The sequence below is a fragment of the Lipotes vexillifer genome, unplaced genomic scaffold, assembly GCF_000442215.2.
Source record: "Lipotes vexillifer unplaced genomic scaffold, Lipotes_vexillifer_v1.1 scaffold395, whole genome shotgun sequence".
In the NCBI taxonomy this organism is placed as follows: domain Eukaryota; kingdom Metazoa; phylum Chordata; class Mammalia; order Artiodactyla; family Lipotidae; genus Lipotes; species Lipotes vexillifer.
Window position 1 is genome coordinate 2808593 of NW_006797390.1, and position 12929 is coordinate 2821521.

Here is a 12929-nt window from a genome sequence, read left to right on the forward strand (position 1 = left end):
GTAGTCAGACAGCCTTGAGTTGGTATCTCGGTTTTCCGTTTGCTGTCTGTGCTACTCAAATCAATTAAGTGGTGGAATGGTAGCAAGTTTACCTTTGGAGTGTACGAGGCATGTGTTTATGGAGACAGTAGAATCTATCATTATAATAAGACTGGGAGCAAATATTGGCTATTAAATCATGGTGCTTTCCCAATGGGTCAGGAATGAGTTGATCCCATTTACAGTTCAACACGGGCAAAATTTCCAAAAAGATAACCAGAATACACACTGAAAGTGTGGCAGACTATTTCAACACGTGCCGTTCTCGAAACTCTTGAGATAAAAAGGTGTTATAAAGCAATGGATCAGGCTGGGTGGCCATTTTTGAAGTTTGGACTCTGGAAGGTTAAAATCCACCACGTCTGTCTACGCCTGGGTCATACAGTTTTTGTAGGTACCCAATTTGGGAATACCGACGGGGCGGATTATCCTTTTCTGCTTGGAAACTACGGTTTCTAAGACACGTCTTAAAGTGACTCTTGGAAGAAAGAAACTCGCCCGAATTCACGAAAGTCAGCACCCTCCCAGAGCACTGCGGGCCCTTGCCCGGAGCAACATGGCGCTTTCCCTCCTCGCTTCTCGGGGATGTAGAGCTCCTTAACGAGAATCACTCACTTGGAGGCCACCCTTGCCCTTACCCAAGATGGTGAGTCGCGCAAACTCACCGTTTCCAGGTTTCAACATGGCTTCCCGGACCCGCGGCACCGGAGGTTAATCTCAGGAACCCAGCGGAACTCTCGCGGAAGTAGCGTAAACGGAAGTTGTTGCGTAACGCGATTCCCCGCCTCCACGTTGCGCCCCCGTGCTCACGCCGCGCCCCCAGCGGGGCGGTGAGCAGAGCCAAGATGGCGGCGGAGTTGGAGTACGAGTCTGTTCTGTGTGTGAAGCCCGACGTCAGCGTCTACCGGATTCCGCCCCGGGCCTCCAACCGCGGTTACAGGTACTAACCCCGAGGTACTGCGGCACGCGCGTACCCGGTTGGGGCTGACACTTTGCACCTCAGTAGCACGCTGCCCGTCCCTGCCACTGCCACCTCTGGGTTGTCACCTTGCTAGGCTCCCCACCTGGGTTGTTGTCACCCTGTCCTCCTGCTCTTCCCCCACTCTGGACTGCTGTCATCCTTGTTTCCGCCGCTTAAAAAAATGACCATCCTGCATCCTTCCACCCCTCCTCCCCCGGATCCCTCTGGGTTACCCCTCTGCTCTCCATCCGTTTCCAGTCGTGTCTGCTCCATCGCCAGTCACCTTTCCTTCGCTCTTCCCTGCGTCCTTTAGCTTGTCACCCTCATCTTCCCCTCGCTGTCTGTCCCCGCCCCCCATTTCCAGTACCTCGTGCGTATTTGTGGGTAATCGTTGTGTCGTTGGCCCCTCTCTGGATGAGCTAATTTGTCTTTTGTGCTGTTCCGTCTTGTCACCAAATCTCATCATCCACCATATGGTTTTTCCTTTCCGGTCTTTTGCCAGTGGGCAAAGGTTATGATCCTAAGTTTTCCAATGGTTGTCCACTCTGTCTCTTTTCAGTGTTTTCTTGGTGATACTATAGTATTTTCAATCTTTATTCCCTACCAGCTTCTCTCCACTTCGCCTATAGCTTTTACTTCCAGAGTTAACGCAGCATTTTCACTGGAGGGCTGACTAACCACCTTGTAATCCAATGACTGGGAGGGTCTGAGTATGCTGTAGGAAGTCACCAAGTCATGTAGTCCAAAGAGTTCACATGTAACTCACTGGGTTGCATGTTAAAAAATATGAGTGTGAGTCCTTGCAACTTTATAGCTGTATGATTTGAGAAAAATCTCTTAGCCTCTCCAAGCCTCAGTTTTCTCATCTGTAAAATAGAAAAAAAAAAAAAAAAAGGTGGCAATAAAACCTGCTCCAGCTACGTACCTTGTAGAAGTTTTTAGAGGGTTAAATGAAATCATATAATAAATGTGAAAAAGAATTTAAGATAAATTTCCTAAAAAGAATTTAGGAAAACAGTAAAGCAGTATATAAACATGAGATACTGTTTTGATTTCTCTGACTCACATCACCATCATGATTTTCCTCTTGGCATTTATTATTACCTCGGCTGAAAAGTTATCCTCTCCCTGTGTCCAGTGTTTTGCCTCCTTATCAGAGGTTCATTCATCATGAATCAGTATCTTTCTGCTTGCTGACCTGTGCACTAGACCCTGTGGGTTGTACCTTTTGGTAATTTCAAGCTTTCAATCAGACCCCAAATTGACCATGAATAAGACTCTACATGCTTTTTGATGGTAGTCACAGGTACTAATATGTGTGCGTCAGTTGAGAACTCTTCTTTGGTGAGCCCTCCTTGACCCTCCGTTCTGGCTTAGGTGTGCTCTTGGGGCTTCCATAGCACCTGGGCTTGTCTCTATCACAGAGCTCTTGCTTCTGCATTCTCATTGATTGTTTGGTCTCCCAGTTCTCCAGACTAGACTGTGAACAACTTGAGGTCTTTTTAAACTTTATATTCCTAGGGTGTAGCACAGTTTCTGGCACATAGAGGAGACTCTGTAAATGTTGACTGAAAGAAATTAGTAGACTACACTTAAATTAGCATTGATTGAACTGTGAAATAAGGTAAAATAGCTCATGACCTCCAACTTTACGCGTTGAGACTTCCTAAAGGACATGATACACGTTGAAGTGTGGTTCTGTTCTTTTTCTTCTACTGCAAGCTTTTTAAAAGCTTGAAGCTTCTCTCACCCGTCTGCTTTCTCTGTCTTTGCTTCTGGTTTATCCTTTATCCTTATGTCAATTAACTGCATTGAGCCATCAAAGCAATTTCTTAATTTTCCTCTTTTACCCTTTTTCTTGTTGTCATTCTGTGTTTTCCGTGCTTATTATTGACACCTTATCCTACAAGAGGCTTTTTACATCAACCACTCTTAGTCAGTGAAGAGAGAAGAACTGAGTTTGAATTGTGATTCTCATTTATTTGTTGTGTTACCTTTGTTAAGTCACTTAACTCTTTCGAACTTTAGTTTCCTCATCTATAGAAATGGATATAATATTACTTACTTTGTGAGATCCTCTCAATTTTCACAAGAATGGGCATAATGCCTGGAACAGGTGCTTGATAAATATTACTTTTCTCCCTTTTTGTCTGTGTCCATTTTACATTATAAGCATGATTTGTTCTCCAGGCTGCCATTAAAGGAAAAACTGGACTTTATAGGAAGCAGGAGAAATGCTTTCTTTGAGTCACTAGTAAGATGAGAGGGAATAATTGACTTTGATTCACCTAGCAAAAGCTGTTGCTTCCCAGATTTTCACTGACCAGACTTACGGAATTTAGGTTGATGCAAAACTTATAAATGGTTAGAAAATGGTTTCCCAACCTATAAAACTTTTAAAAATTCATCATTACCCTCCTTCTCAGCTAAACCAGTATTAGACCCTATAGTGTGGTTTAATGTAATGAAAAGAATGCTGGACTTTGAAGTTAGGGATTGTTACTTAGTGTGTTATTTTCTATTTCTTCATTTAGAGAGAGGTGGTAGACTTTTCATGCCTATTCCATATGGCTGCTATAAGATTTATTGCCAAGGTAGATGAAAATTTGTGAGGTTGGTTTAGAAGATCAGTAAAACCAAGAGTTCCTCAGGCTAGGTCAGGGGAGTGGGAGAGGAGGTAAGGCTCAGGGCTGAGGGAAACTGCTGCCATGAGTATCCATTCATTTACTGAGGATTTGTTAAATATTGGCCACCAGACACACAAATAAGCCTAGGAACCTGTCCAAAGAAGCGTGTCTAGTAGGCTTGTTCCTAATATTTTCAGTAGCCCATTTACGCTATGTCTAGCTCATGGCGGTATAGTGGAATAAGTAATGACTCATTAAAAAAATTTCATAGACAGGGACCTCTAGAGCTTGCTCTAATCTGGATCACATTCAGGTACTTGAGGGTCTTTGAGGCGCGACAAAGATTTTATCTTGTAAATGCTATTCAGAACTTGTCCTAATTTAAATTTTCATTTCTTCCTTTCCACCATTTGTTTACCATCTTGTGAAAATTATTTTTATTCAGATATACTTTATGGTTACCTTCCTAACCTGCAAGTATTAATCTTTAGGTTCCCAAGGGATGAGTTATTTTATTTTATTGTTTTTTTTTTTTTTTTTTTTCCCCCCCGGTACGCGGGCCTCTCACTGTTGTGGCCTCTCCCGTTGCGGAGCACAGGCTCCGGACGCGCAGGCTCAGCGGCCATGGCTCACGGGCCCAGCCACTCCGCGGCACGTGGGATCTTCCCGGACCGGAGCACGAACCCGTGTCTCCTGCATCGGCAGGCGGACTCTCAACCACTGCGCCACCAGGGAAGCCCTATTTTATTGTTTTTTTAGGGATGAGTTATTAATAACTTTTATTTGCCCTCCCTTTACCACACTGCTGGCAAAAACAAAATGACAAATACAATGTTTTGTAAAATTGTTTCATGTTTAACTAACGTCTTAGATTTCGTTCAGATTCATTTATAACACAGATCATAAGGATTCAGTGTTTGTACTGTTTCCATGGAAATTGTATCTCTATTCCATGTGTCCTTCCTGAAGTCCAGATTCATATATTCAAACGCATACTCTGTATCTCCTCTTGAAAATCTGTAAGACATCTCAGACTCAACATAGCCAAAACTGAACTCCTGATCTTTATTCCCAGACTTGCTCTACTTGTAGCCTTCCTCATCTCAATTATTGGCAATTCCTCTGTTCAGGCTAAAAACCTTGGAGGCATCCTTGATTTTATCTTTGATGTCTGTCTTTCTCTTCTACCTCAAATCCATTCCATTAGAAAATCCCGCTGCCTTACTTTAAATATATCCACAGTCTAGCCACTTCTGCTCCTTTCTCTTCCTAGTCACCATGTGACTCTCCTAGATTAGCAAAGTAGTCTCTTAACTAATCCCCCTGCTTCAGTGTTCATATTGCTGCATCTCTGCTATGATGGCAAAGTAGTCCTTTTAAACTAAAAGGGAGATCATGGATAATGTCATACCTCCTCTTTTTTTTTTTTTTTTTTTGAGGTACGTGGGCCTCTCACTGTTGTGGCCTCTCCCGTTGTGGAGCACAGGATCCGGACGCGGAGGCTCAGCGGCCATGGCTCACGGGCCCAGCCGCTCCGCGGCATGTGGGATTCTCCTGGACCGGGGCACGAACCCATGTCTCCTGCATTGGCAGGCGGACTCTCAACCACTGCGCCACCAAGGAAGCCCTGCATTTTCTTTTTACCGTAGCAGTTATCACCTTCTGAGATGTTAATTATTTTACTTATTTATTGCTTCTTTTTTATTATCTATCTTCTGTTAGAATGAAAGCTTCATGACAGCTTTAAATTTGGTTCCCTCTTGTATCCCAAGTACCTAGAACAGTACCTGCAACTTAATAACACACTCTGTAAATATTGGTTGAATTCAGTGAAAGATAATATGTTTAGGGATTTGGGAGGCTTCTGTACCTAATATATTTCATTTAGTAGACCTTGTTTTTCCCTGATAAGCAAAACACTATTATATAAAATACCATCTACAGTATTATATAAAATAGTGTCATTGTGATAAATTTTTAAGTTGCTTTTTTTTGTACTTTATACTTTTATTGATGCTTTTTGGACTTCAGTAGTAACATTTCTTCTATTTGCTTTGGACTGTGTGTAACATGAGGCATCTGTATAGAGAGAATCATAAGTTAGTCTTTTGATTATTTAATATGTAGAAAGAGTAAGCAATTCCGAAGAGGGAAATAGAAATATGGCAATTGATTCTCTTAGGTTTTTAGTGTATTAAAGACATGGACCCGAGGCCTGAGGCTTCTCCATTTTCCTATCCTAGGGCATCTGACTGGAAATTAGATCAACCTGATTGGACTGGTCGCCTCCGAATCACTTCAAAAGGGAAGATTGCTTATATCAAACTTGAGGATAAAGTTTCAGGTAGTCTGTGCTGGTGACTCTCTAACATATTAAGGATGTTGGTTTGGTGTTCTTTTATAAATACCTTCAAATTGGGGACTGGCATGGAAATACTTGTTAATTGAGTTTTAAGTTTTTGCTTCCTTTGCTCAAAGAAATCTTTTCCTTACCTGTCAGGGGAGCTCTTTGCTCAAGCACCAGTAGAACAATATCCTGGTATTGCTGTGGAGACAGTGACAGATTCCAGCCGCTACTTTGTAATCCGGATCCAGGATGGTACTGGTAAGGGATCAGGGATTTTGAATGGGTTGAGATTAGGAAAGTAGTTAATGCACTTCAACAGAAGTGTACCCCAATGCATTTATCTTACTTCAGTTTACTAAATTTTTCCTCCCCTTTGTCCAAAGTTAACTCTAGTTGCTAAAGGAGAAGGATTAACATGTTTGTAACAGATATGAACACAGGTTCCAAGATGTGGTTATTAAAAGTAGACGTAAATAAATCAAAATGTTTATCTAACCAAAGAATTGACACATACTGCCTGTTCATTGTTGTGGTGGTTTTTTGTGGGACTATCTTACATTTTCTGTGTTTATGGCAGTCATCTTTTCTCCAATCAGAGGTTGGCAAATTTTTTCTGTAAATACACAGATAATAAATATTTTAGGTTTTGTGGGCCAAATGATCTCTTGCAACTACTCAGTTCTGTTGATGTAATGTGAACGCTGCCATGGATGGTATGTAAACAAACTGGTGTGCCTTTGTTCCAGTGAAACTTTATTTACAGGAACAAGCTCTGGCAGCATTTGGCCCATGGGCTGCATGCAGTTTGCCGATCCCTGGTCCATGAGAAAATATTTCACATTCACAGACGTTATCTAGTTAGGGTAAATATTACATTGATATTTTCATTGGATAGAGTTTGCCCTAAGGGACACTTCCTGTTCTGAAGATTCCTGTCTTTTTCACAGGGCGTAGTGCTTTCATTGGCATTGGCTTCTCAGATCGGGGTGATGCCTTTGACTTTAATGTCTCTTTGCAAGATCACTTCAAGTGAGTGAAGCTTGTCTTTATTTACCAGGTTAAATGTTTGGGGAAAACTGCTCCTCAGTTGAGTGGGCACTATCTCTTTTACCTCCTGGTTTCTTTACTTGGTAAACTAGTTCGCGTGAGTATAAATCTTCCCATTCACTCTCTTTTCTTACATTATATTTGTATCTCTTCTATCCTTTCCTTATAGCTAGAATATGTTTTTAATCCCTTGTACAGTGGTTTGAGATGGGGCTTTTGTTTATGCCTCTGGGGAATTTGCCCTTGCTTTTAGATGGCTGAAGGAGGCACAACAGTAGCAGCAGGGCTGTCTGTGAGATATGTGGGGAGTTATGTGCCAGTTTTGTTACTCCATGTAGCTGACATGTTTTGTGCCTGTTGCAGTATTTCTTCAGCCCATTCGATTTTGGCTCAGCTGTGGTAGACAGCACCATGCACACTGTCGGCTTCCTACCGCAAGGGCAGGCTTTTCTGCCTTAGGACTTCCTGAAATTGTGGAAGGCCACCCAGTTAGCAAGGGGGGCAACCTGGAAGGACTGAGGAATTAACACCCCCTCAGGGGCCGCCCTCAACCATGGGGGATGGAAATTGGTGGCTGAGTGCCCTCTTTTGGAGGGACAAGTTTAATATGCATTTTGAATGGTTCCTCAGCGGTATTGAACCCCAGTTGCCCTCTCTTGGCTTTTTTTCCTTTCCTTTCTCACATCTCATGTTCCTTTACTCTACTTTCTGGAATCATGTTTCACATAAATTAGCTACACTCAAATTTGTGTGTCAGACTCTGCTTTCAGGGAATCCCAATTAAAATAACTTACTCTTTTACTGAAGGTGGGTAAAGCAGGAATCTGAGATTTCCAAAGAATCTCAGGAGATGGATAATCGTCCCAAGTTGGATCTGGGCTTCAAGGAGGGGCAGACCATCAAGTTGAGTATTGGGGTGAGTATGGTTCCCCCCACCCCTCCTTGTATTTCCATAAGCCTGTGACTTATTCTTTTTCTTTCTCTCACTCTGCTGCTTTTTTTTCTTTTGTAGAACATCACAACCAAGAAAGGAGGTGCTTCTAGGCCCAAGACTACAGCGGCTGGGGGCCTAAGCTTACTCCCACCCCCGCCTGGAGGCAGAGTCACAATTCCCCCACCGTCCTCCTCAGTTGCCATCAGCAATCATGTCACTCCGCCGCCCGTACCAAAATCCAGTCATGGAGGTACTGATGCAGGTAACTGTCCCTAGCACTTTAACCTTGAGAAATCATATCTTAGGGTTTAACTGGGTAACACCTATTTGCCAAGGAGAGTGTCGATGGTTTTGCTGTTAAATGGCACTTGACACTGACAAGGTGATTCTGGAAACCTCTAGCAAGGCATTGAAGCTTTTCTAGTGAGCTGAGAGTCATGGTTCTGGGTGGTTCTTTGGCCGAAAATGAGTAGATATTGAGAAGACTGTTTCCTTCACTGTACCTTGGTGAGAGAGATGCTAGTGGGCCTGAGAGTCAGATGGGCCAAGATTTTGTTCATGGCTCTGCTACTTTTTATCTGAATGTGTTGGGTAACATTATTTAATTTCTTTGAGTCTCAGTATCCTTACCTGTAAAATGGAGATGTAAAACTACCCCAAGACTGTGAGGGTGAAATGATGTGATGGCACCTAGCCCAGTTCTTGGAATATAGTAGCCATTCAGTGAATGTCACTTCTTAATCTGTTCCATTTCTTCACAAGGGCCATGAGAGGAAATGAGACGACATCTGTGTTTATGAGTACATTTTCATTTTTCTTTACTGTCTGGTGGGAAAAAAGAATAGATATAGTTATTTCCATTTAAAGGATGACAAATTAGAACTTGGGAAGAAATTTTCCTAAGATTAGAGAACCTAGTATTAGAATCTGGGAGTTTTAAGTTATATCATTAATTAGTTAATTATAATTTAATATAATTTGTTTTAAATTATATCATTAATCATTTGTAATTGACTGCTAAGAGCAAACTTTCTCCTGGAATTTTTGAGGTAAAAGTGGTTACAGGCTACTTCTTTTGGTAAGTGTTGCCAGAAGGCACTGAGGATAGTATCTAAGGTTTATTTATTTTTATTTTTAAAAATTAAATTTGATAATTGTAGATTCACATGCAGTTGTAAAAAATAATACAAAGAAATCCCACATACCCTTTACCCAGTTACCCTCAACATTTTGCAAAATTGACATTGAGACTATCTCCTCATCTTACTTAGATTTCGTCTGTTTTTTCTTTTTGTTTTTTTTTTGGCTGCATTGGGTCTTTGTCGCTGTGCACGGGCTTTCTCCAGTTGTGGCGAGTGGGGGCCACTCCTCATTGCAGTGTATGGGCTTCTCGTTGCGGTGCCCTCTCGTTGCGGAGCATGGGCTCTAGGCACGCAGGTTTCAGTAGTTGTGGCTTGCAGGCTCTAGAGTGCAGGCTCAGCAGTTGTGGCGCACGGGCCTAGTTGCTCCGCGGCACGTGGGATCTTCCCGGACCAGGGCTCAAACCCATGTCTCCTGCATTGGCAGGTGGATTCTCAACCACTGTGCCACCAGGGAAGTCCAGATTTCATCACTTTTACGTATTCTCATTTGTGCGTGCAGTTGACCCTTGAATAGTGCAGGGCTCAGGTGCACTGACCACTTCCTCCCTGCTCACCCCCGCCCCCCACATGCAGTCAAAAATATGTGTATAACTTCATAGTTGTCCCTCTGTATCTGCGGTTCCAAATCTGCAGATTCAGCCAACCACAGATCACGTAGTACTGTAGTGAGTGTTTATTGAAAAAAAATCCCTGCGTAAGTGGACCCACGCAGTTCAGACCCATGTCGTTCAAGGGTCGGGTGTAGTTCTGTGCAGTTTTATCATGCGTAGGTTCCTGGATCCACCACCATGGTCAGGATACTGAACAGTTCCACCACGACAAGGATCCCTTGTGTCGCCCTTTTATAGCCACACCTCTTTGCCTCTCCCCACGATCCCTAACCCTCAGCAATCAGTCACTAATCTGTTCTCCATCTCTAATTTTGTCACTTCAGGAATGTTACATAAATGGAACCATATAGTATATAACCTTTGGGATTGACCTTTCCCACTCAGGATGATTCCCTTGAGAGTCATCAAGTTGTATATATCAACAGTTTGTTCCTATTTATTGCTGAGTAGTATTCCATGGTATGGATGGACCACAGTATGTTTAATCATCACCCATGGAAAAGCATCTGGGTCGTTTCCAGTTTTTGGCTGTTACAAACAAAGTCACTGTGAACACTTACGTATAGGTTTTTGTGTGAACATAAGTTTTTGTTTCTAAAATTTTTATTATGTTTCCCCTTTTCTTATTTCTTCTCTTACCTTGTATTCAGATATCCTTTTAGATTTGGATTCTCCTGCTCCTGTAACGACACCAGCACCAGCTCCAGTTTCTGCAAGCAATGACTTGTGGGGTGACTTTAGCACTGCATCCAGGTATTAGCATAGGGAAACCAGCATTCTCTCAACCAGGGTATCGATGATGTATGTACAGTCAAATGAAGTCTCTGATCTGGGAAGGGAGGGCATTTGTAGGTCATATAGAGTCTTCAGCTGGAATTCTAGGTAAGGAAGTATAGGAGTGCTGGGGATGGTGGGGTAAGAAAGCTGTAGCATGAAGCCTGAGTGCAATATCTCAGGCCTTAATAAGTAGACTTGCTGTGAAGTATAGTTTCAGGAATTCTGGGCCGAAATTTCTTACTGTTAAGGATGGAGTCCCTAACCTAATATGCCTTTGGCTATCTCTCTGTTCTGCCTTGCAGCTCTGTTCCAAACCAGGCACCACAGCCGTCCAACTGGGTCCAGTTCTGAGGAGCACTGGCAGGATGTTAAGGACAGACTTGAAGAATCAAAATGACCTTGAGGGCACCAATCTGTGAGGGGAGCTCAGAACCCCTTCCCTCCCCAGAACCAAAATTACTGAACGGTTGTTTTCATAGCTTCTCCATTGCATTCAGGCTGATGTGTCACTCCCCGGTGTTGTTCCTTGCTGTACAGCCAAGAAAGTATTTCTTATCCCCTGTTCACTATCAGGGCAGGGGAATAGTGAGTCTTATGATACTTGTGGCTATTGCAGGGCTCTAAAGGCCAGGGTCTCTTTGGTGGGGAAATAACCTCCAACATCTGTAAAATTTTCTCCATCTTTAAATTCTTTAACTTCTTTCAGAATCATCTCATGACCCTTGTGTGCCTCTTTGTGAAGCTCTGTTTAGCAATTTCAGGGGAGACAAAAACCTCGGAACTTCCTTTTCATTAACTGAAGACTCTAAAAATGGACAGACTGATCACAGTGTTTACAGATTCAGAATTTTGATAGGGGTAGGTGTTAACAAAGACCTGTTGCCTGGGTCTCTGCTATATATCCTCCCTCAGGCTTGTCTTATTCAGTGAACATCCAGTGCTGGGTGCAGCCCCCTGAACCTCTAGTGTGTTTACATGTGTCTTCCTGTGACAAGAGGGTTGTGTTGGTGGCACCCCACTCTCCTTTTGTTGAATAGTGCAGCATCTCTGATCAGTGGGTGTCTCTCGGATGAAGGAGGTTCAAGGGACTATGTTTTCCTACTTATTTTCTAGAGAAGCAGTTACTTTCTTGCAGCTCCATCTAGTTGCTGCATTTGAAGCACAGCGTTACTTTGTAATGGCCCCATTTGTCCTAAAGTTAAAGGGTTTAGAGTTTTTAACCTAATTTGTAGAGCAGAGAGGTTGAAAGCACTTAACTCTTGTTCAGTACCCACATTGCCTTGCTGCCTGGGTATCTGGCTCCTTTTCATACACATTTATTTTTTCAGTCCATCAGCTCTTCAACAGAAAGCTGCTATTACATGTACCATCGTTTATGAAGCAAGCTGGAGAGCCATGGCTTTAGCTGTGGTAGGTTTTGCCCAAATGATGGCTGCAATACCCATCACCAGGAGTATCTCAGAAGCAAGTTGCCCCCCACCACTTTCCCTCTCTCTGCCCACCATTCCATTTACAATGCTGTGAAAGGGTCCCACTCTTAGGTGAACTGGCACCAGCTATTTTGTCTGCTAAGGGGCAATTTTGAGAGTGAAATGGGAGGATCTCACTTCTTCCCTTAGCACCTATTTGCATGTGTACCCTCTGGCTGAAGGGAGTCCTTATATTTAGTTTCAAAATAGATTCTCTCTCTTGGATTTCCTTCTTGACTCTTTTTAACTTTGGGTCCATTTTTTTTTCATTGCTTCCCGTTCCAGGCAGCTCTATTCTTGCAGAGCCATGACAGGACATTTAAAAATTCCCATAGAAAACACTAAAAGGAAAGCCTATAGAATCACTAGTGACTAACTGCTGGGAGCCTATTTTCTCAATCTTCCTCTATGTTGTGTTCTTTGTATTCTCAAGATGATAATATATTATGTATTTGAATTGCTGAAGAATTGAAAATGAAGTTTCAGATATATGTATATAGAGCATATGTATGCTGTATTGGTGCAATAATGGTAATTAAAAATATGGAAAGAGGTAGTGTCTGTTTTATCTTTCTATTTGCCTGTTTCATTATCTTTTTTATTTAATTGACCCAATATAGGTGGCCAGTAGGTAATAAAAGGACATTTTATGTCACTCATTTTCAAGAAATGGAGGTTTTAAGAAGTTAAGGCTAGACCTCTGTCCTCATGTTTCTAAACCCACAGAGACTCTTTGTCGAGATGATTTGTATTTATTATTTATTTGCTGGTGCAGTTAATTTCATTTGCTTCAAATTATCTTTGTGATCTAGGCCACCTTTCATATCCCAGAACTATGGTCAGCATAAATGAAGGGAATCAATGCATGAGATAGAACTAAAGTGAGAGTCGTAGACTTTGGAAGCCAGAAGGATCTTGGAGTTCTCATTCAGTGATTGTCACAGGAGATGAATCACGATATGGGTACTTCTTTTT

At 42.4% G+C, this 12929-nt stretch overlaps 1 protein-coding gene across 1 annotated transcript; it reads left to right on the plus strand.

Annotated features, from left to right (window-relative positions):
* The first annotated feature begins 823 nt into the window (after positions 1-823).
* NECAP1 (NECAP endocytosis associated 1) lies at positions 824-12507 on the plus strand. Its single transcript, XM_007469367.1, has 8 exons — positions 824-979; positions 5871-5971; positions 6128-6232; positions 6922-7003; positions 7829-7937; positions 8034-8217; positions 10359-10461; positions 10788-12507. The coding sequence occupies exons 1-8, from the start codon at positions 885-887 to the stop codon at positions 10834-10836; spliced, it is 828 nt and encodes a 275-aa protein (XP_007469429.1). The 5' UTR covers positions 824-884; the 3' UTR covers positions 10837-12507.
* The last annotated feature ends 422 nt before the right edge of the window (positions 12508-12929 follow it).

Coding starts and splice junctions, on each gene's coding strand:
- NECAP1 (XM_007469367.1), top strand. CDS start 885: ATGGCGGCGGAGTTGGAGTACGAGTCTGTTCTGTGTGTGAAGCCCGAC. Junction 6,233..6,921: donor CCGGATCCAGGATGGTACTG/GTAAGGGATCAG, acceptor TCTTTTTCACAG/GGCGTAGTGCTTTCATTGGC. Junction 7,004..7,828: donor TCTTTGCAAGATCACTTCAA/GTGAGTGAAGCT, acceptor CTTTTACTGAAG/GTGGGTAAAGCAGGAATCTG.